This window comes from Mustela putorius, unplaced genomic scaffold, assembly GCF_011764305.1.
Source record: "Mustela putorius furo isolate JIRA1106 unplaced genomic scaffold, ASM1176430v1.1 tig00000698_pilon_pilon_pilon, whole genome shotgun sequence".
Classification (NCBI taxonomy): domain Eukaryota; kingdom Metazoa; phylum Chordata; class Mammalia; order Carnivora; family Mustelidae; genus Mustela; species Mustela putorius.
In genome coordinates, this window is record NW_025421449.1 from 4523050 (window position 1) to 4545485 (window position 22436).

A 22436-nucleotide genomic window follows, 5' to 3' on the forward strand; every position below is an offset into this window, starting at 1 on the left:
TTGTATTGCGTATTTGAAGAATGTTAAAAAAGTAGACCTTAAAAGCTCTCATCACAAGAAAAAAATTTTTGTATAACTCGCATGGTGACAGATATTAACTAGACTTATTGTGGTAATCATTTCAGTTTTACAACTATTGAATCATTACATTGTACACCTGAAACTAATAAAATGTTAAATTTTAATTGTACTTCAATAAAAAAAATTATAGAAAACTTGCACCTACATTTGCTATAAAACTTTCATTAAACTTGCTGTTATTTTGTCACTAAGTATTCCCTATGTAAGATCTCAAATGAGATATCTGTTTTAGAAATTAATGTCAGGAAGATATCTGATCTCTTGCAGAACTAGCATGGGTTCTCCTGTAGGATTAGAGCCGCATAATTTATAGTACTTCCCTTTTTGTTAAACAAGAAAGATTTGATGCTTATTTATGAAAGTTCTATTTAATACTTTCTTTCTCTTTGTTTCCATGGCTTGAGCTTTCAACTTTCTATTTCCAGATTATCAATTTTATTTTATATATATCATTTATAGTAAATATTATCAACTTATTTTCGGAAAGGGATTAAATGCAAAGTTTTTAAAAGTTTTTAAACTTTTTGGTATTAAGGATAAATGTGCCACTACAAGCAAGTTATTTTCAAAAGAGGACTTCCAAATGTTTAATATGTGAAAATATGTTTAATCTCACTAAAACATTTATAATGTGGATTAAAATTAAAATGAGAAACTTTCAAAAAATTAAATCAAAATGAGAAAATATCTTCCCCTGTCAAAATAGCAAATACAAAAAAGTATTGTGTTGGTGAATGTATGAAGAAAGAGCAGGCTCATACACTACTTGCGGAACTGCAAACTTTTTGGGCTGCAACTTGGGGATATTTATCAAAGGCCTTAAAAATATCTGTAATAAATAATCTCCTTTCCTTTCATCCTGCATTGAGCATAGTGTCCCTCGCATCAAAAGGTAAAGTCTAGATGTCAGCAAAATGATAGAGTAAAAAACTCTAAACTCCCATCCTTGTGTAGAGACACTGAAAATAATAATCAGAAACTGTCTGAACCAACTCTGCGAGAACTGTGGAAGACAATCAAGAGTTTACAGCAATGAAACAAATACTGAAAACCAAGAAAAAGGCAACTATAATAGTGGGCAAGCTTAGAGGCATTTTTACTTGCCCTTGCCTCATCCTCTTCCCAGCTCAGGGCAACCTGCATTTCCAGTGTGGCACACTAGGCTCTGATTCTGAAGAAGCAGAGCAGTCCTTGTTCACAAGTTACTGCATTTGTTTTAACCTATCTGGGGCTACCTGAATGACTGACATACAGCACTCAATACTATTTTTCCTATCTGGAAAAGATAGAAAACCAGTGGGTGCACATTTCTCAAAAACATTGTAAGATTATAAAAAAACCCATAGCTCTGTGGGACAAAAGGTTGTGGTTGATATACAACAACCACCTAAGGCCTTGGAAGAAAAGCAGGTTTCTCTGGGAAATTAAGGTATTCAAAAGTACTTGTATAGAAGAATTTAGAAAGCTATATATATATATGCTCAGGATGGGATACATGTTCAGAAAAAACTTGAGAAGACCTTAAGCTTCCACCATTGACTGATCCGTAGTCCCAGTACAAGCAGGAAGTGAAGGCTGAAGCAGAATTATAAACAGCCTAGTTAAGCAATAAAAGAATGCTCCAGGGGCACCTGGTTGGCTCAGTCATTTAAATGTCTGACTCTTGATTTTGGCTCAGATCACAGTCTTGGGGTCACGGGATTGAGCCCTACTTCAGGCTCCCTGCTCAGCAGGGAGTCTGCTTCTCTCCCTCTCTATGTGGTCCCCCTACTCCCCCTGCTCGCATATGCTCTGTCCCTCTGTAAATAAATAAATAAATAAATCTTTAAAAAAAGAAAGAAACCTGAGAGAATGCTCCAGCATGTAATCATCGATTAAAAAAAATTTTTTTTTGTTTTATCTTTATTTGTTTGATTATATCAAGATCCTGCCATTCAAGAAAATTTCAATCAAAATACTGGCTGAACACAACCTACAACTTCAACAATTAAGAATAGCAAACGCTGGGGAAGGGGAAAATCTGATTACCGAAGTTCCCACTTTATAATATCAAACTGTCCAGTTTTCAACAACAACAAAAAAAATCACAAGATGTATTTTTAAAAAACATAAAAATATGGCTCTTTTGAAATACAAAAACAAATTGATATTGTCCCTGAGGAAGCCCAGACACTGGACTTGCTACAAAAAGATGTGAAATAAAACAACTTACTTGTGCTCGAAGAGTTAAAGGAAACCACAAACAAAGGATTAAGAACAATCAGGAAAATGATGTATAAACAAAATAAAAATAGAGTATCAATAAAGAGATAGAAATTTTAAAGAACCAAATAGAAAGTTTGTAGGTGAAAAGTACATTAACTGAAATGAAATTACTAGAGGGTTCAACAGATTTGGTCAGGCAGAAAAAAGAATGAGCAAACTTGAAGACAGGATAATTGAAATTACCTAATCTGAGGACAGAAAGAAAAACAAACAAAAAGTAAACAGGGCCTAAAATATGTGGGACACCATCAGCATACACTATTTGTATGACCAACATACAGGTTATGGGAATCTCAGAAGGAGAAGAGAAAGACAAAGGGCCAGAAAGACATGAATCTATATATCCAAGAAGCATAACAATTTCCAAGCAGAATAAACTTGAAAAGATCTACACTAAGACACATCATTGTCAAATCGTAAGAAGCCAAAGACAAGAGAACAACTCAAAAAGCAGTGAGAGGAGTTATTTGTCACATAAGATAAACAGATAATTTCAATAATGTCAATAAGAATAACCCAAGTCATGGAGGCCAGAAGGTACTAGGGTAACATATTTAAGGTTCTGAAAGAAAAAAATGCCAACCAAAAATTCTATATACAGCAAATTACCCTTCAAGAATGAAGAAAAAATTAACAAACAAAAACTAAGAGTCTATTAGTAAGATCTAATCTATACAAAATGCTAAAAGGAGCCTCTCAGGCTAAAAGGAAAGGATACTAGTCAGTAACTGGAAGGTAGCTGAAGAAATAACACTGGTAAAGGTAAATATGAAAATGAGTATTATTGTACTTTTGGTTTGTAGCTCCTGTTTATTTGTTTTTTGAAGGTAAATGCATAAAATAGTAGTTAGAAATCTTTGCTAACAGGCACAAAATGTATAAAAATATAATCTGTAACTGGGGTGCCTGAGTGGCTCAGCCTGTTGAGCATCTGACTCTTGATTTTGGCTCAGGTCATGATCTCAAGGTGATGAAGTCAATCCTCCTATCTAGGTCTGCAGGAACATTACTCCCCATTTTATAGAGATAAAAAGAATAATAAGAGAATGTCATGAGCAATTGTATATCAACAAATTGAATAACATAGATGAAATGGATAATTTTCTAGAAACAATCAAAGCACTATGGTACAATATAAAAACCATTTTTAAAAATCACATTTATTTATATGTGACATGGGTGTGTATGTTTGTGGTATGTGTGTATAATACAGAAACTTTACAGTAACTCCGGAAGGATAAGTACCAGTTTTTTAAAGTGGCTATCACTGGATGAGTAGAAATCTGAGTGTTTTTATATACTCAGATTATTATTATATTATTATTTTATATTTTATTATATTATTATATTATACTCAGATATTATAATATACTCAATTTTTTCAAAATGTTTTTTTTATAATGAGCATATACTGCTTTTGTAATAAGAAAACCACAGTAATGAAAGAAATTTCATCTGAGGAAAAAAAACTTTCCGCTACTTAGCCTAGAAAAACTATATTTATGGGGACAATCTGAATTCCTTTTATTTATACCTAAAATGTTTTTGCAAAACAAGTATAAGAACCATTGCTACACACCTTTTGGCTAGCTCCTCTGGCATTCGCTTTGGAACCAAGGCTCTGTCCAGCTGAATCTCCAACACAATGTATGTCCCTGCTTCTATATATTGCTGTAAAGATATTTTTCTCTAATTTATTCTTTCCATTAAAAATAGATATATAAAAACAAATTTTAGTACCCTAACATTCATAATACAAGTAAGAAAACTGCAGGTACAAATATATGTATACAGCATGATCTTGACTGTCAAAATATTTTTAATACAGAAAAATAACTGGAAAGAAAAGGTAACAGTGGTTATCTCTTGCAGAAAAGCATTTTCAATTTTATTCTTGGAAAGTTCAATCTTAGCTGAAGTGCTGTTTAACTTGTTCAATACTTTTCTTAGAACTGTTTTAAGTGAAGGCTATTCTTTCTGCCACCACACCTTCCAAGTCCTATGGAAATATTCACATAACGTTCTGATAGTCCCACTCACAGCATCTACATCACCATCTACCAACTGCAACCTGATGGACATTTTTACCCAGAATTTTGCCAGCATCCTAAATACAACATGTCCCAAACTGAACTTATCATTTCCCTTATATTGGCCTCTCTTTTGACTTTTCTCTTGAACCTGAGTTATCTTCTGCTTCTCTTCCTCAGCACCCTCAAACTTCCCAATTCCAGATCTTCCCTCTTCAAGTTTCTGACTTTCTTTTCTACAACCTCTTCCCTAAATCAGACTGGCACTAACACTCATCTGTACTATAATAAAAACCTATAAACTTATATTTGAAGCCCCCACCCCAACTCATTCTCTTTTTTTCACATCCTTGCAAGAGTTCAGCCCATTAAATGCATATAAGGTCTTATTTCCACATGATTTTAAAACATTTCATGTGAGTCTCCAAGATGAGGCTTAAGAGTCCCTCATCACCTATATAATGAAACCCAAACTTTTTAACAAGGCTTTCAACAAGCCTTTCTACAACTCAGTGTAGCCTCTCCTTTCTCACCTCCTTCTAGAATCTCTTTCTTTTCATTTCTCTACTCCATACACTAAATTAATTGATATACTCCAAATTCTGCTACCTTCTTTGTGCCTTGACTCAAGTATTCCCAGGCCCTGAAATGCTTACCCCCTCATCTTTATCTGGCAAATTTTTCTCTTCATCTTTCACTACTTAGAGCAGATGCCACCTCTTATATGTAGCCTTCTGAGATTGCTCCATTCTAGGAGTGATTAATTTGTCTTCTTTGAGCCCTCACTGCCCTTTTATTTGTACCTCTATTAAAGCATTCATCAAAATTCCATATTATGGTTAGTTATGTATAAATCTGTTTCATCCACCAGACCACTGAGTTCCTGAACACAGATGAGTAAAGGCTGCAGATTATAAATCTTTGCATTCCTCCTAGTGCATAAGACTAATGACAGACATAAACTTGTAATGTTAGAAAGGACCTTAAAGTTAACCTGGTACTACCTGCTCATTTTAGAGAATCTCAATAAGACAAAGAAATTTACCTACAGCCATAAACTAGTCATGGGAAATATGGGATGGTAACTAAGATAACAAGCATTTTTCACAATATCATACTTAATTTTCCAACTCTTTATGCATAGTTACCTGTCCTTCTGGATTGTGGCTTGGAGAGGGTTCAACTTCCAAAGGAGTATCTGAGCTCTGAGATTTTATACTAGGTGCTTGCTGAAAGAAAGTGAACATACCACAAAAACTGAATTCTTATATGGTCTTACAGTGTTAGGAACAATGATCATTATGTTGCAACAAAATCTAAACTAAACTGATGCAATTTTCCAGATAAGAAATCAGTGCAAGCCTCTGGCATATAACAAAACTAGCAAAATCATCACCTTCTAAACAACCTACCAAATCCCCAGGCCTAAGCCTTCCTTCCAATTCCTTTTCTTTGACTGTTTTCTCTTCTTTCAGGTTCTTAGAAACAATAGGTTTCGACAATGGAGAATTAAATCCTCCTATTTTATTATTCTGAGTCAAAAGATGGCCAGTATCCCGGAACAAGCTGAATAAACATTTGGTCTGAAAAGAAACAACAAAAGAAAGCAGTGAATCACAGGCAAATGAGACAAATTTGAAAGAAACTCACATTATTTTTTAGCATAATTTAGTTTTCTAGATAATTTCAGCATTGTAGAATCAGAGGGAGATGGGAAAATGGAAATCTTTATTGACTGTCGTATTTATTGAACAGGTAAAACCATCATAGAAAGTTATCTGCCTATACTATTATTTAAATTATTATGAGGTGGGATACTGAGTGGCTCAGATGGCTAAGCATCTGCCTTCTGCTTGGGTCATGATCCCAGGGTCCTGGCATCTAGTCCCATATCCAGCTCTTTGTTCAGCAAGGAACCTGCTTCTCCCTGTCTGCCACTCCCCCTACATTCACCTACATGTGCATGTTCTCTCGCCTTCTCTCTCAAATAAATAAATAAATAAATAAAATTTTAAGTTATTATGAGGAAACCTTTCAACTTTGCCTGATTTTGGTGTTTCATAATTCTTATTCTCAGAAGGCTTTTAATCTTTGACACACAATTCCAGATTAACTTTAAGTGGTAGAATTTATTTCTGTATAAGAAATATTATCTAGGGCGCCTGGGTGGCTAAGTGGGTTAAAACCTCTGCCTTCATCTCAGGTCATGATCCCAGGGTCCTGGGATCAAGCCCCACATTGGGGCTATCTGTTCAGCAGGAAGCCTGCTTCCCTTTCTCTCTCTCTGCCTGCCTCTCTGCCTACTTGTGATCTCTGTCTGTCAAATAAATAATAAATAAAATCTTTTTAAAAAAAGAAATATAATCTAATCTACTGGGCTACCAACTATAATAGGAAAAATAGGGCAAGTTTAAAGACTTTGTATGAGAAAATTCAAACTTTAGATAAATGACTGCAAAAAGAATCTCATAACAATATTTTTTGATTAAAGAACATGGATGAAATCTAAATACAATTTATGCTGAATGAAAGAAGCCAGACCAAAAACAAAGAGGAGAAGAGTGGTCATAGGTATGAGAGGAAAACAGGAAACACAAGAAAACTTTGGTTGGAGGAGACAAGCAATGGATATTTACATTATCTTCATTACAGTGACTGTTTCACTGATATACTATAAATATTCACCTACATGTCTTTGTGTAAATGCTGGTTTTCAGTTCTCTTGGGTAAGTTCTTAAAAATGATTTTCTGGGTTGTATGGTAAGTTGGTGTTTAACCTAGATCTTCTGAATAGTTTTTCTACCAAATAATGAAATGGAAATATTGAAATTTCTAAATGTTATCATCCGATTATTTCTCGTTTCAATTCTGTTGGATTTTGCTTGAAGTGCTGAGGTTCTGTTGTTAGATACGTATACAATTTAATTTATATACTTATTATATATTATTATTTATATACTTATTATAATTTATATACTTATACTTATTATATTAAAAGTATATTTATATACTTATTATTATACATAAGTATATAAATTTGTAAATTCTATCTTCTTTTTAATCGACTCTTTAATATTTCTGATATGCCATTCTATGTTGTTAGTAATACTTCCTTGAGTTCTCTTTTGTCTGATATAAATATAGCCACTCAGCTCTCACAATTTCCATTTCCAGAGATATCTTTTCCATCCTTTCACTACAATTTATGTGTATCTGAATCTAAGTGTGTCCATTTTTAGACAGCATATCATTGATTCTTGATTTTTTATTTTTAAAATATTCTTATTTATTTATTTGACAGAGACACAGAAAGAACAGAAGCAGGGAAAGCAGCAGAGGGAGAGGGAGAAGGAGGCTCTCCACCGCATAGGGAGCCTGATGTGGGGCTCAATCCCAGTAGTCTGGGATCACAACCTGAGCCGAAGGTAGATGCTTAACCGACTGAGCCACCCAGGCACCCAATTCTTGATTTTTTGAAATTTGGTCTAGTAATCTCTATCCTTTCATTGGGGTGTTTAATGTTACTTACATATAAAGTTATTGTTGAAGTATTTACAAGTATGTTTGCCATTTTGCCTTTGTTTTCTATATATCTTATCTTTTTTGTTCCTTTCCTCTTTCTTTAAGTACCTTCTTTTATGTTAAATATTTGTGATGCTCCTATTTAATTCCTTTGTTTATATACATTTATATATACATCTGTATCTGTATACATGTGTATGTACACACACAAACACACACGAGATTTTTAGCCATTCTGATTAATCATGATCTCTACCACATTAATACTAACTTAATACTAACTTAATTCTGGTATAATGTAGAGACTTTAATGCACTGTAGTTCCATACTATCCTCCCTCCTTAATGCCATCATTATCATATAAATTAAATCTATATGTTATATACTCAACAATATAATTAATGCTTTATATAATATCTTTCAAAGAAATTAAGAGTAAAATTTAAAAAATATATTTCTAAAATCTTTTATATTAACTCAGATTTTAAAAAAAGATTTTATTTATTTATTTGACAGAGAGAAAGAGAGATCACAAGTAGGCAGAAAGGTAGGCAGAGAGAGGGGGGGAAGCTGGCTCCCAGCTGAGCAGAAAGCCTGATGCGGGGCTTGATCCCAGGACCCCGAGATCATGACCTGAGCCGAAGGTAGAGGCTTAACCCACTAAGCCACCTAGGCACCCTTATATTAACTTAAATTTAACCATTTCTAGTGCTCTTTGTTTCTTCTGGTGGATTCACATTAGCAATTGGTGCCATATCCTTTCAAGCTGAAGAACTTTCTTTAGTGATTCTTGCAAGACAAATGAGTTAGTAACAAAGTCTTCTAATATTTGTTTACCCTGTGATGTCTTTATTTCGCCTTCATTTTTGATTGCTAGAGTTTTCACTCAGCACTTTGAATATGTTATTCTACTGCCTTCCGACTTCCACTGTTTCAGAAGAAAAATCAGCTGTTAACTACACTCATGCACCCCTATAACCAATGAGTTGTTCTTCTCCTGTTGAATTCATGATTTTCTCTTTGTCTTTTAACAGTTCACTATAATGTCTATATTGTATTTCTTTGTATGCTTATCCTACCAAGGATTCTCTAAACCTCTTGGATATGTAGATTAATGTATTCATCAAACATGGGACATTTCCAGACATTATTTCTTCTTTTTTAAAAATTAACATATAATGTATTATTTGCTTCAGGGGTACAGGTCTGTGAATCATCAATCTTAAAAAATTCACAATACTCACCATAGCACATATCCCCAACATCCATAACCCAGCCACCCTATCCCTCCCCACCATCCCCCAGCAATCCTCAGTTTGTTCCCTGAGATTAAGAGTCTTTTATGGTTTGTCTCCCTCCCCAGTTCCATCTTGTTTCATTTCATTTCATACCTACCCCCTTCTCAAATTCCTCATATCAGAGAGAGCATATGATAATTGTCTTTCTCTGACTGACTTATTTTGCTTAGCATAGTACCTTCTAGTTCCATCCACATTGTTGCAAATGGCAGGATTTCAGAGTTTTTTGATGGCTGCATAGTAGTCCAGTATATATATATATACCACATCTTCTTTATCCATTCATCTGTTGATGGACATCTAGGTGGTTTTTTTTAAGATTTTTATTTATTTATTTGACAGAGAGAGAGATCACAAGTAGGCAGAGAGGCAGGCAGAGAGAGGAGGAAGCAGGCTCCCCACTGAGCAGAAAGCCCAACGTGGGGCTTGATCCCAGGACCCCGGGATCATGACCCAAGCTGAAGGCAGAGGCTTTAACCCACTGAGCCACCCAGGTGCCCCAACATCTAGGTTCTTTCCATAGTTTAACTATTGTGGACATTGCTCCTATAAACATTTGGGTACACATGCCCCTTCGATCACTATGTTTGTATCTTTAGGATAAATACCCAGTAATGCAATTGCTGGGTCGTAGGATAGCTCTATTTGCAACTTTTTGAGGAACCTCCCTGCTGTTTTCCAGAGTGGCTGCAGCATCTTGCACTCCCACCGACAGTGTAGGAGGGTTCCCCTTTCTCTGCATCTTCGCCAATATCTGTCATTTCCTGACTTGTTAATTTTAGCCATTCTGACTGGTATGAGGTGGTATCTCACTGTGGTTTTGATTTTTATTTCCCTGATGCCAAGTAATGTTGAGCACTTTTTCATGTGTCTGTGGGCCATCTGGATCAGGCATTATTTCTTTATGTATCACTTCTGCCTCTTACTCTCTCTTCTCTCCTGAGACTCTCATTACAATTATACTGGTTGTTCTCCACAGGATCTCCATTTCAACCAACAACATCACTGGGCATCAGTCCTTAACCCACTGCTCCAAATTGTTTGAATTTTCTATGGCAGCAAAGTCGTTAGTCCTCCCAGCCTATCCTGTTCTAGAAGAATCATTGTACTGATTAAGACAAAGGAATAGAGTAGAGAAAAGCTTAGGGAAGTTTTTGGAGTAGCCCTAAGCAATAATGCCTCAGAATCCAAGTTTTTCATGCATTCATACTTCTCAGTTTGTTGATGCCTTTGGTCAATCTCTAGAATGTTGAAATGATTTTTTGTCAACTTGTCCATCTTTACTGCTGCTTTTGGGGGGAAGAGGTAGAAAATTTGACAACCTACTCTCTCAGACATGGACAGAAAGACGTCCTCTCTAATATTTTCTATATATTTTAAAATTATGATCATATTTTTTAAAGGTTGTGATCATATTGAATGAAATTTAATAGACAATCACATGCATCATCTCATGTTTTTAAATTTTTTATGAGGATAATTTTTAATGTGTACACAATATTCTCCAACCATATGGATATAATAAAAGTAAAAGATCAAAATGTCCATGTGTCAACTATACCCCTAGTACTTCAGATAGTTTACCTCATTTAATATGTAAAACGACACTAGGAAACAAGCATTGTCTACATTTTACTGATGAATAATAAACTAAAGTTGAGAGAAACTTAGCCACTTGCCTGAAGTCACCCAGCTAGTGAATGGCTGTTCCAGAATTCAAACTAGCAGCTGACTAACATCAAAGCCTATAACCTTTCAATTATGATATGCTGTTTCCCTCAGATGCCAAAGAATATCCTCATGTAGTAAAACTTGGACACAATTCTACTTAGTCCCTTAAAATAGACTCATAGAGGTAGGAATACTATGGGAATAGATTTAAGTATTCTAAACTTCTTAATACATACTGACAAAAAAAAATTTTTTGTAGATAATTTATACTAATTTACACTTCTAGCAGTGAATGAGAGTTGTTGTTTTACTATATCTTTGCCATCAATGGGCATTATCATATTTTAAGGAATTGTCTAATTTTACAGGTAAAATGATACTTTATTATTATTTTAATTTGCAATTCTTTGATTACAGATAAAGCCAGATGTTTCTTCTTATACTTATTCACCATTGGCATTTCTTTTTGTGATCTGCTGTTTCACGTACTTTGCCCTTTTGTAACTGTCCCTCAGAACAATGTACTGCTTAAAATATAACCCATGAGAAATTATAGTAGCTACCAAGCATGCTTAGATATAGCCTTAAGAAAAACATATACTGGCAACAAGCCTCCGGGGGAGAGGATGATATACATCCTTGAAGCTGAGCAGGTGGGGATGCCCAGCTCTCTCAGGGTGGAACACTGCCTGCTTCTTTTTTCTGTTATCTCCCCTACACCAGAGACCACTTGTGGCTAATTAGATGATCCCTTTGAATGTGCTTGCTCAACTATAAATTTTATACTGCTTGACCAGGCATATCCTGCTTTTCTTCTTGCTTATCTATAAGAGTTATAATCAGTGTATAATTCCTATTCCTTCTTATCTACAAGGCATATGATTAATGTATAGCCTTCTTCAGCTCCTTTGTTGATTACTTTCTAATATCTAATAAATACAGGACTGAGGAGTTGTTTAGGTGAGAGTATTTTCTACTGTCAACCCCTGCTCCCTTTCTCTTGCAGCTGACTTGTTTGTGCCTCATTCTTCTCCTGTGCACTGTCAGGAAGCAGCACCCTTTAAAAAAATTGGTGTGTTTTTCTTATCAGTTTGATAAGGTGCTTTATATTTTGGAATACTTTCAGATATGTATTCAAATATTACCCCCAGTTTTTCAGTTACATTGTAATTTTGTTTATGAGGGTTTCTTCTACATATAGAAGCTATTCCCTTTTTGGTAATCTAATCTTTTATTATCTTTCATTGCTTTTAAGCCTAGGAAGTCTTCCCTGAACTCATATCTTTTCATTAATAGACACTTCTACTTTTTATTATTCACATTTAACTATTTTAATAAACTCATTTGAATTTATTTTGATCTATGCTATATGTAACATTTTGGCTTTCATTTTGTCCATTTAACTATTTATAAAACATTAACAATTATCTTTTTTAATGGACACATATTTTATCATTTTTATTTATAATAATTTACCAAACCTTTCTCTATTATTAGACATTTAAATTTATTTTTAGTTTTTACTATTATAGATCCCAAAAAGTTGTTATGAATATGGAGTTTCTGATCTTATTAAATTATTTTCTTAAGATACAGCCCTATAAGTGTGATTTCTGATTAAAGGGTACTTATATAGAAAGAATCTTACTCAATTGGTTTGTAAATAGATGATAGATCTTTCATGACTCTATTATTGAAAAATAGCTGTCCTAATAATGATGGAACAGTAATATGTTTTTGTTATTATTGTTGTGTTTTATAAAGACTCACTTTCTCCTAAGAAACAACATGGTAAAATCGACTTTTTGTTTTTGGGGGGGGGGTATATATATATATATATATATATATATATATATTCTCAATTTATATGTAGACATATAGATAGGTAAAAAAAGATAGATAAGTGATTTCAACATTTTAACACCTGAAAATGGAAAGAACCATATTGTAGCTCATTAATCTACTCATGGATTTAAGTTTTTGCACACTTAACATAATAGACTTCTTTCATTATCCTAAAGATTGTGTATCTGACTTTACTGAGTAAAACTGAAATATAATAAACTACATATTTAAATTATACAATTTGATTAATTTTGTCACATATATACACATATGAAACCATCACCAGAATCAAGATAACCAACACTTCCTCCATCCCTAATACTTCCCACACATTCTTTTATAATCTATCCCTTGCTCTATTCCTGTTCCCAATCAACTTCTGGTCTGCTTTTCATCACAACAGACTATTTTCCTAGAATGCTATTCAAATTGAATGATACATTAGGTACTCTCTTTTATCTGGCTTCTTTCATTTAGCATAATGTATTTGAGATTCATCCATGTTGCAGGTATCAATAGTTCATTCCTTTTTTACCACTGAGTAGCATTTCATTATATAGATATACAACATAATTTGTTTTTCTATTGACCTGTTGATGGAGATTTAGGTTGTTTCCAGTTTTTGGCTTTTCATTATCCTAACGTTTTTAGGGTTCAATGACAGACAGACTGCAAGATTAATACCTTAGTATAGCAACCAGTCCCAAATTTCAATTGCAAAGATGTGTATGCTAAAGATTTAAATAAACACACAAATAAAGGATAAATTAGGATAATACCTTTATACAATTTTTTCTTACCTTTTCATAGACTGTACTGTCTAGGTAGGGATAAACATGAAAAGCTCCCCGAATCCTCTTCACACCCGGATACAGCAATGGGACCATATTAACATAAGCCACACCATGAAATGAAAGCTGACCTTCATCATCAGCCTAAAGGAATAAAACCAGAGAGCTGTTAGTGCTATAGCACAATGTAGCATAAGATACAGAGCTCTGACCTAGTCATTCAAAGACCTGGCTTTAGGAACTAGCTATGCTACATAACTATTGGCTTTGGGCCAGTTACATAGATATTTTGGATTTACACTTCTTTATATTCAAAATGAGTTTAATAATACCATGATCACTGAAATAATACACATCACAGTGCTAATGAATAATAAAAGCAGTAGTTAGATCAACACATACTCAAATTAATTGATAACATATGTATTCAATCAAAAAGTCAATTTCACCATGTTGTTTCTAAGTAAAAAGTGAAGCTTTATAAAATAAAAACAACAAAAATGTTAAAGACTCAGAAGCTGTCGCTTTTAGCTTTAGTTTATAGATTTTTATTAATGAAAGGGACCTTACAAATCATCCAGACCAGTGATGACAAATAGACTTTAAGTTATGCCTAAATTCTTATAAATTGGTGGATTTGTTTCAGACTACTTTATTGAGAAAGATTCTGTATCCTTACCTGAGTTCAGAAAGAAAGAGTGTTTTGATTAATCAATAATATCTGCCATGGATGATAAGAATGAATGATAGTCTTCCATCATCTATTTGTCATCTCTAATTTCATCTAAACTCCCATTACAAAGATGAATAACATGTTAATTAATATAACCACACAATTTTTATTTGTATGGTTTTCCATAGAAAACTTTAATAAAGAAAAAATCAATTTAGTGAAAGAAAACACATTTAATTCTCACAAAATTACAAGTCATTTCTTTGATTTCACATATTATAATAATTAGAAATTAGATTAAAAAGTCCTATGTTTGTGTAATAACATTGTGTTGTTAAGAAAAGTTAGCCAATGTACATTATATATTACAAAGGGAGAAATAATTACTAGCAGTAGCATTTTTATTATGCAAAAAGCTTTATTTTAAAGATCAATAAAATAATTTCAATACTTGTTAAATATCTCCCATATACCATGAATCATGCTAATTGCTGTGGAGGATACAAAGCAGTCTATGACAGGATCCCTACCATCAGAGATTTTATGAACAAGCAGAAAAGACCAGACATGCACAAATAACACGATAGAGAACATGTTATGGGCTCACAAAGCTAGATCTTTTCAGAATAAAGTACATCAATGAGTTCTATTACTCTAATTGTTCTATTACTCTAATTGCTGAAATATTATAAGTAGCATGTCTAAAAGAAATTCAGGAAGATGCATTAGGTTGAAAAATATTGCCAATATTTAACTACTGTGACCTATAAAAATGGCTGTTTTGTGTGGTTTTATAAAACTATAATAAAGAGGTAAAGGGAAATAGGATGTCTGGGAATAAAGTCTAAACAATTTTTAGTGAACAATGGGGAGCTAGAGTGACCAGTTATCCTAATTTGCCAGGGACAGGAGAGTTACCAAGAATATGAGATTTTCAGTGCTAACACCAGGAAACTACTTGGCATATCAGGTTAGGATGGTCACTCTAGATAGTAGTCACATCAGTTCACACTCTCCTTTGGTATCAGAATTAGAAGCAGAATAAAATGTTGGATTTAACCAGACTTTTCTTATATACATATTTTTAAGCAAACAAATTAAACCTTATCAAATTTTGCAGCTTTCCCTTTGGGTGCAGTAGTCAGAGGAACTCTCGTGATCTCTACAGGCCAAAATCGACAATCAGCAATTCGCTTCTGAAGACTGCAATTCAAAAATCAGTCCATTAGCATTATATACAAAAATGAGATTAGTGTAATTTAAAGGGAAGTATTCCTCTCCTTTAAAAAGTAATGGAGGGATGCCTGGGTGGTGCCGTCAGTTAGGCAATTAACTCTTGGTTTTGGCTCAGGTCGTGATCTTGGGCTCATGGGACTTATCCTTGCAAGACTGAGACCTGCATGGGGCTCAGGGCTCAGTGTGAAGAGTGCTTGTGAGCCTCTCTTTTCTCCCTCTCCCTTTGCCTCTCTCTCTCCCACCCTTGCACTCTTCTTCTCCGCCCCCAAAATGAATAAATAACTCTTTTTTAAAAAGTAGTGGAATAGGCACACGTATATAAATATCTTTATTAGGTAGGTCATTTTTTTAAACCTTTCCAAATCTATAAAATTCCAAAAATAATTCTACTGTACTGTTAGTAGAGACAAACTACATTTTTGACAGCAATTTGGCAATATGAAGAAAAAGTCTTAAAATGGTCATAATCTTTGATCCAGAAATTCCACTTCTAGTGATTTTTTTCTAAAGAAATAATCAGACATGTATGTAAATAGTATAAGATATGTTTATTTCTCCTGTGAAAATAATGTAGGACTTACAGTGTCAGCTCTGACACATAAAGCACTTAGAAGTTGTTGCTCCTGTTCTCAGAACAAACAACAACAACAACAACAAAGCTGGTAAAACTGAAAAAATCAATGACCTTTCTTAGATCCATCTAGGAATTAAGTTCATGGGGGCAAATCACCACCCTGAAATTTGGAGATACAGGAAAGTATAGAGAATCACAGCTGAGATAAGCGTGCAAGTAGGAGAAAGCAACAGAGCCAGTAACTGGAGGAAACACTATAATGGTAATTTTGACAAATTGCTGGAGGCTGGATTATAGACTCCTGGAAGCCCAGTCTTAGGTGATCCCCATAGTTTTTTGGTTTGAAATCAAGAGGTGCCATAAAATAGTCATGGTGAAGATATGAGAAAAATCCTCCCTCCTAGTCAGGAAGAAGGGAAAAGTAACCATTTCAAAATATGCCTGGACTGTTATCCATAACAAATGCCTACTCTTTAAGGGAAACTGCTTTACTAGAGCCTTATCTGACTCCAGCTCTTTCTAGCAGACCCCAGGTCCTGCAGGGTCACAGAAGGATCGGGGGTGTCTGGGTGTCGCAGAGCTTACAGGTATTAGAGTGGGGAAGCCAGCTACAGAGACAGAGCCAAGGAGAGAGCTCTCAGCTTGGGGTTACCTTGAACTGCTCGAAGGCTGGGTGAGATCAGAGTACAGCTGGAGGCCAGGGAGACGGGAGTGATTGAGCGCTTTTCACTGAGGGCACACTGAAGAGTGGGGCCCCGAGATCTTGGATCCTCCAGGCCAGAGATTGGGAGGCCGCCATTTTCATTCCTGTCCTCCAGAACTCTACGGAAAGCGTTCAGGGAGCAAAAGCTCCCCAAAGTGAACCCAAGCGGTTCAAAAAAGATTACTTTTTTAATGAAAGGTATTGTTAAGATAAACTAGTTAAGAAATGTTAAAAAAGAAAAGGGTAAAAGTTAAAAAAAAATTAGCAGAAGAAAAAAAAAATTAAAAAAAAATTAAATTAAATTAACTGCAAGACTGAAGAATCATGGGGAGAAAAGCCACAAGCTCCATGCTTTGCTTTCTCCTTCTCTGGAATTCTCCTGCTCTCCTTGGTAAGTGAACTTGGTCTTGGCTGGATTTCTTATTGATCTTCTGGGGGACGGGCCTGTTGTAGTGATTCTCAAGTGTCTTTGCCTGAGGCGAAATTGTACCGCCCTTACCAGGGGCTGGCTAAGTAATCCGCTTGGGTTCACTTTGGGGAGCTTTTGCTCCCTGAACAGTTTCTGGAGAAATAAAAGAACTAAAATCTAACCAAGTTGAAATAAAAAAAGCTATTAATCAGGTGCAATAAAAAATGGAAAAAAGACAGCCTCTTCAATAAATGGTGTTGGGAAAATTGGATGTCCACATGCTGAAAAATGAAATTGGACCATTTCCTTACACCACACACAAAAATAGACTCCAAATGGATGAAGGACCACAATGTGAGAAAGGAATCCATCAAAATTCTTGAGGAGAACACAGGCAGCAACCTCTTTGACCTCAGCCACAGCAACTTCTTCCTAGGAACGTCGCCAAAGGCAAGGGAAGCAAGGGCAAAAATGAACTATTGGGATTTCATCAAGATCAAAAGCTTTTGCATAGCAAAGGAAACCGTTAACAAAATCAAAAGACAACTGAAAGAATGGGAGAAGATATTTAAAATGACATATCAGATAAAGGGCTAGTGTCCAAAATCTATAAAGAACTTAGCAAACTCAACACCCAAAGAACAAATAATCCAATCAAGAAATGGGCAGAGGACATGAACAGACATTTCTCCAAAGAAGACATCCAGATGGCCAACAGACACATGAAAAAGTGCTCACATCACTTGGCATCAGGGAAATACAAATAAAAACCACAATGAGATATCACCTCACACCAGTCAGAATGGCTAAAATTAACAAGTTAGGAAATGACAGATGCTGGCGAGGATGTGGAGAAAGGGGAACCCTCTTACACTGTTGGTGGGAATGCAAGCTGGTGCAACCACTCTGGAAAACAGCATGGTTCCTCAAAAAGTTGAAAATAGAACTACCCTATGACCCAGCAATTGCACTACTGGGTATTTACCCTAAAGATACAAATGTAGTGATCTGAAGGGGCACGTGCACCCGAATGTTTATAGCAGCAAGGTCCACAATAGCCAAACTATGGAAAGAACCTAGATGTCCATCAACAGACGAATGGATAAAGATGATGTGGTATATATACACAATGGAATACTATACTATACAAAAGAAATGAAATCTTGCCATTTGCAACAACGTGGATGGAACTAGAGGGGATCATGCTTAGTGAAATAAGTCAATCGGAGAAAGACAAATATCATATGATCTCCCTGATATGAGGAAGTGGAGATACAACATGGGGGGTTTTGGAGGTAGGAAAAGAATAAATGAAGCAAGATGGGATCAGGAGGGAGACAAACCATAAGTGACTCTTAATCTCACAAAACAAACTGAGGGTTGCTGGGGGGAGGGGGGTCAGGAGAGGGTGGTGGGGTTATGGACATTGGAGAGGGTATGCGCTATGGTGAGTGCTGTGTAAGTGTATAAACTTGGCGATTCACAGACCTGTACCCCTGGGGAAAAAATACATTATATGTTTATAAAAAAATTAAAAAAAAAAAAGGATGGAAGGGACATGTTAAAGAAGATAGTTGGAAGGCACATGTTAAAGAAGGTGGTACAAAAAGAAAGATGAAGCCTAGATACCTGATAACACTGTGAAGCTACCATATATACCAGCTCTGGATTTGTTTTTATATGTTTATATAAACAAAAATATAATTTGTTTTATATGAAAAGAAATCAGAACCTACCTTGGTTAAGCCACTGATACTAAAAGCCTCTTTTATTAGCAAATATGATGGAAGAGATTCTCAGATTACCTTAACTCAAATATAGATAAAATTAACAAAAGTAACATTTCTTCCCACCTACAATCTTTGGTATTTAGACATATTCCCTTCCTCTTCCTACCTGACCACTGCAGGAGGATCAAGGTAGCAGCGACTTTCCAAGTCCCAAATAATCCTTTTCTTTATGCTCTCTGCTTGATTCCTAAATTCCTTGTCCTGTAAAATAGTAAAAAACTTGTTTTCTCAGTGTACCATAACTTCATCCTGCTCAATCTTTGGGGCATTCTTTTAATGGATTTAAAAATGGATCACAACACTTTTTTTAAGAGATTTTTATTTATTTATTTGACAGAGAGAGCGAGATCACAAGTGGGCAGAGAGGCAGGCAGAGAGAGAGGAGGAAGCAGGTTCCCTGCCCAGCAGAGAGCCTTATGCGGAGCTTCATCCCAGGACCTTGAGATCACGACCTGAGCCAAAGGCAGAGGCCTAACCCACTGAGCCACCCAGATGCCCCCAACTATTTAAAATATTTAGTCAGATACTTAAAATAATTCAACCATCTTCATTTAACAAATTATTTTATTGAATGTTTCCACTAACGATTACTAACTCATTCAAGAAACATTTGCAAGTATGCTTGCAGCATTTTCTCTGCTCTCTACAAGTACAGGATGTAGAAAGAAAGAATGAAAGAAGAAATGAAGGAAGAATAAGGGAAGGAAGGAAGAAGGAAAGAGAGAAGGAAGGAAGGAGGGAGGGAAGAATAAAAAGAAAAGAATAATGTCAACAACCTAAACATCCAGCAATAGGAGACTGGTAAGTGAATTTAAGTATGTCCATATACAATGTCATGTCATACAGCAAGTGCAAAGAAAGAAAAAGAATAGGAATGTTCTTTATGTAGCATTGTGGAAAAATCACCAAGACACACTAAAAAGCAAGTTGCAAAATGTGAGTATGTCATCATTTCAGTAAACAAACAAACAATAGGGAAAGAATACATGTATGTATATATATGTGTGTGTTTATAAAGACATTTTTCTCTGCTCTCAATATGACTAAGCACTTTATATACTTAGTGGAAAAAAAAGTTAAAAATAAAGTAAAAATAAACAAATAAATAAACACTTTAAAAACTGAGATTTTTTTTAAAAAAATAGTGTCTTCCTGACAGGTTCTAGTTCTGAAAATAATAGGATTTTGAATACTTCCTATAAATCTAGACTTCCTAAAGAAAAACGGTTTTTATCCCTTTTATTATGCTAATGTCTGTAAGTCAGTCTTTCTGAAATCTTACTCATTTGCACTCTTTGCAAGGAAACTTCATTCTTCCAAATATTTTTGTTTGTGAGTCTTTCTTTTTTCCTTTGAGTAGATATATTTGCTTTTATATGCATGACCAATGTTCATATTATTACCTACTCAAAAATAAATAAATCTGTGGCACCTAGGTGTTTCAACTGGTTAAGCGTTTGCCTTTGGCTCACATCATGATCCCAGGGTCCTTGGATCCAGCATGGAGTAGGGCTCCCTGTTTAGTGGGGAGTCTCCTTGTCCCTCTCCCTCTACTCCTCCCCTCACCCTGCTCATGCTCTCCCTCTCTATCAAATAAAATGTTTTTTAAAATGTTTAAAAATAAATAAATAAATTTAAAATAAAGAGTAAATTTGAACTTAATAAATTATTTTGTTAAGAAGTCAGGAGACATTTAGATGATGGTGAGTTTAGAATTATTTTGTTAAGAAGTCAGGAGACATTTTCATCAGAATTAGACAACTGTTTAAACAAAAACAAATATACATAAATTAGAGTGATTTAAAAAATGTTCTGGCATCTGTCTGTGCACTTAGTTTATCACCAAAAAATTGCACAATTATCTCACCTCGGGGCGGTTGAGTTCTCCTTCTTCTTCCTCATAGGGTCCACCAACAATGAAACTATCAGGAATGTAATTAGCTCCTGGAGCCAGAATGTTGGCAATTGGCCATTTTTTGGGCCTGGGAACAGGTTCTCTTTCCCCTCCAAGCTTCAGAGTTCCATTCTTGAACAAAATGGGATAGTCTTTCTACAGAATAAATTATCATACATCAGGAAATTTTGTAAAGGCTTCAAAATGAACAAAAAAGATTACTGAAGTATCTTTTCAATGTAGTGTTGGGTGTTGTCTAACAGACTCTTGCTCCTGTGATTATCTGATTCTACAGAGGAGCCTGTACCCTTCATTGTCTTTGTGCTATTTTATAAATATTTAATTTATTAAAAATTGATAATAATGCAAATTATTGTTGTCCACAGGTATGCAAATATATTTTGTTCAGTGGTGGTGTAATTGATTATTGCCCTGTGGATGATGGTGAGTTTAGAATTATTAGCAAATTCATTTCAACATTCCTGATTGCTTATATATGGGTTATTTCTTCAGACTGTCCTTTTTTTTTTTTTTTAATTTCTTTTCAGCATAACAGTATTCACTGTTTTTGCAACACACCCAGTGCTCCATGCAATACGTGCCCTCCCTAATGCCCACCACCTGGTTACCCCAACCTCCCATCCACACCCCTTCAAAACCCTCAGGTTGTTTTTCAGAGTCCATGTCTCTCATGGTTCACCTCCCCTTCCAATTTCCCTCAACTCCCTTCTCCTCTCCATCTCCCCATGTCCTCCATGTTATTTGTTATGCTCCACAAATAAGTGAACCATATGATACTTGACTCTCTCTGCTTGACTTATTTCACTCAGCATAATCTCTTCCAGTCCCGTCCATGTTGCTACAAAAGTTGGGTATTCGTCCTTTCTGATGGAGGCATAATACTCCATAGTGTATATGGACCACATCTTCCTTATCCATTCATCCGTTGAAGGGTATCTTGGTTCTTTCTACAGTTTGGCGACCATGGCCATTGCTGCTATAAACATTAGGGTACAGATGGTCCTTCTTTTCACTACATCTGTATCTTTGGGGTAAATACCCAGGAGTGCAATTGCAGGGTCATAGGGAAGCTCTAGTTTTAATTTCTTGAGGAATCTCCACACTGTAATCCAAAGAGGCTGCACCAACTTGCATTCCCACCAACAGTGGAAGAGGGTTCCCCTTTCTCCACATCCCCTCCAACACATGTTGTTTCCTGTCTTGCTAATTTTGGCCATTATAACTGGTATAAGGTGATATCTCAATGTGGTTTTAATTTGAATCTCCCTGATGGCTAGTGATGATGAACATTCTTCATGTATCTGATAACCATTTGTATGTCTTCATTGGACAAGTGTCTATTCATATCTTCTGCCCATTTTTTGATATAATTATCTGTTTTGTGTGTGTTGAGTTTGAGGAGTTCTTTATAGATCCTGGATATCAACCTTTTGTCTGTACTGTCATTTGCAAATATGTTCTCCCATTCTGTGGGTTGCCTCTTTGTTTTATTGACTGTTTCCTTTGCTGTGCAGAAGCTTTTGATCTTGATGAAGTCCCAAAGTTCATCTTTGCTTTTGTTTCCTTTGCCTTTGGAGACATATCTTGAAAGAAGTTGCTGTGGCTGATATCGAAGAGGTTACTGCCTATGCTC

The 22436-nt window shown here is 35.3% G+C and overlaps 1 protein-coding gene across 8 annotated transcripts in view; it reads right to left on the bottom strand.

Moving 5' to 3' along the window:
• Positions 1 to 22436, bottom strand: part of CFAP70 (cilia and flagella associated protein 70) — a 107796-nt gene that overhangs the window by 54055 nt on the left and 31305 nt on the right. For all 8 annotated transcript variants that reach the window (XM_013044312.2, XM_045083472.1, XM_013044313.2 and 5 more), the window contains 7 exons: positions 20756 to 20938; positions 18995 to 19089; positions 15280 to 15379; positions 13513 to 13647; positions 5789 to 5959; positions 5525 to 5605; positions 3926 to 4017 (listed from right to left, as the gene is read on the bottom strand). In XM_013044312.2, coding sequence (XP_012899766.1) covers positions 3926 to 4017; positions 5525 to 5605; positions 5789 to 5959; positions 13513 to 13647; positions 15280 to 15379; positions 18995 to 19089; positions 20756 to 20938 — 857 coding nt within the window. The remainder of the gene's footprint in view (positions 1 to 3925; positions 4018 to 5524; positions 5606 to 5788; positions 5960 to 13512; positions 13648 to 15279; positions 15380 to 18994; positions 19090 to 20755; positions 20939 to 22436) is intronic.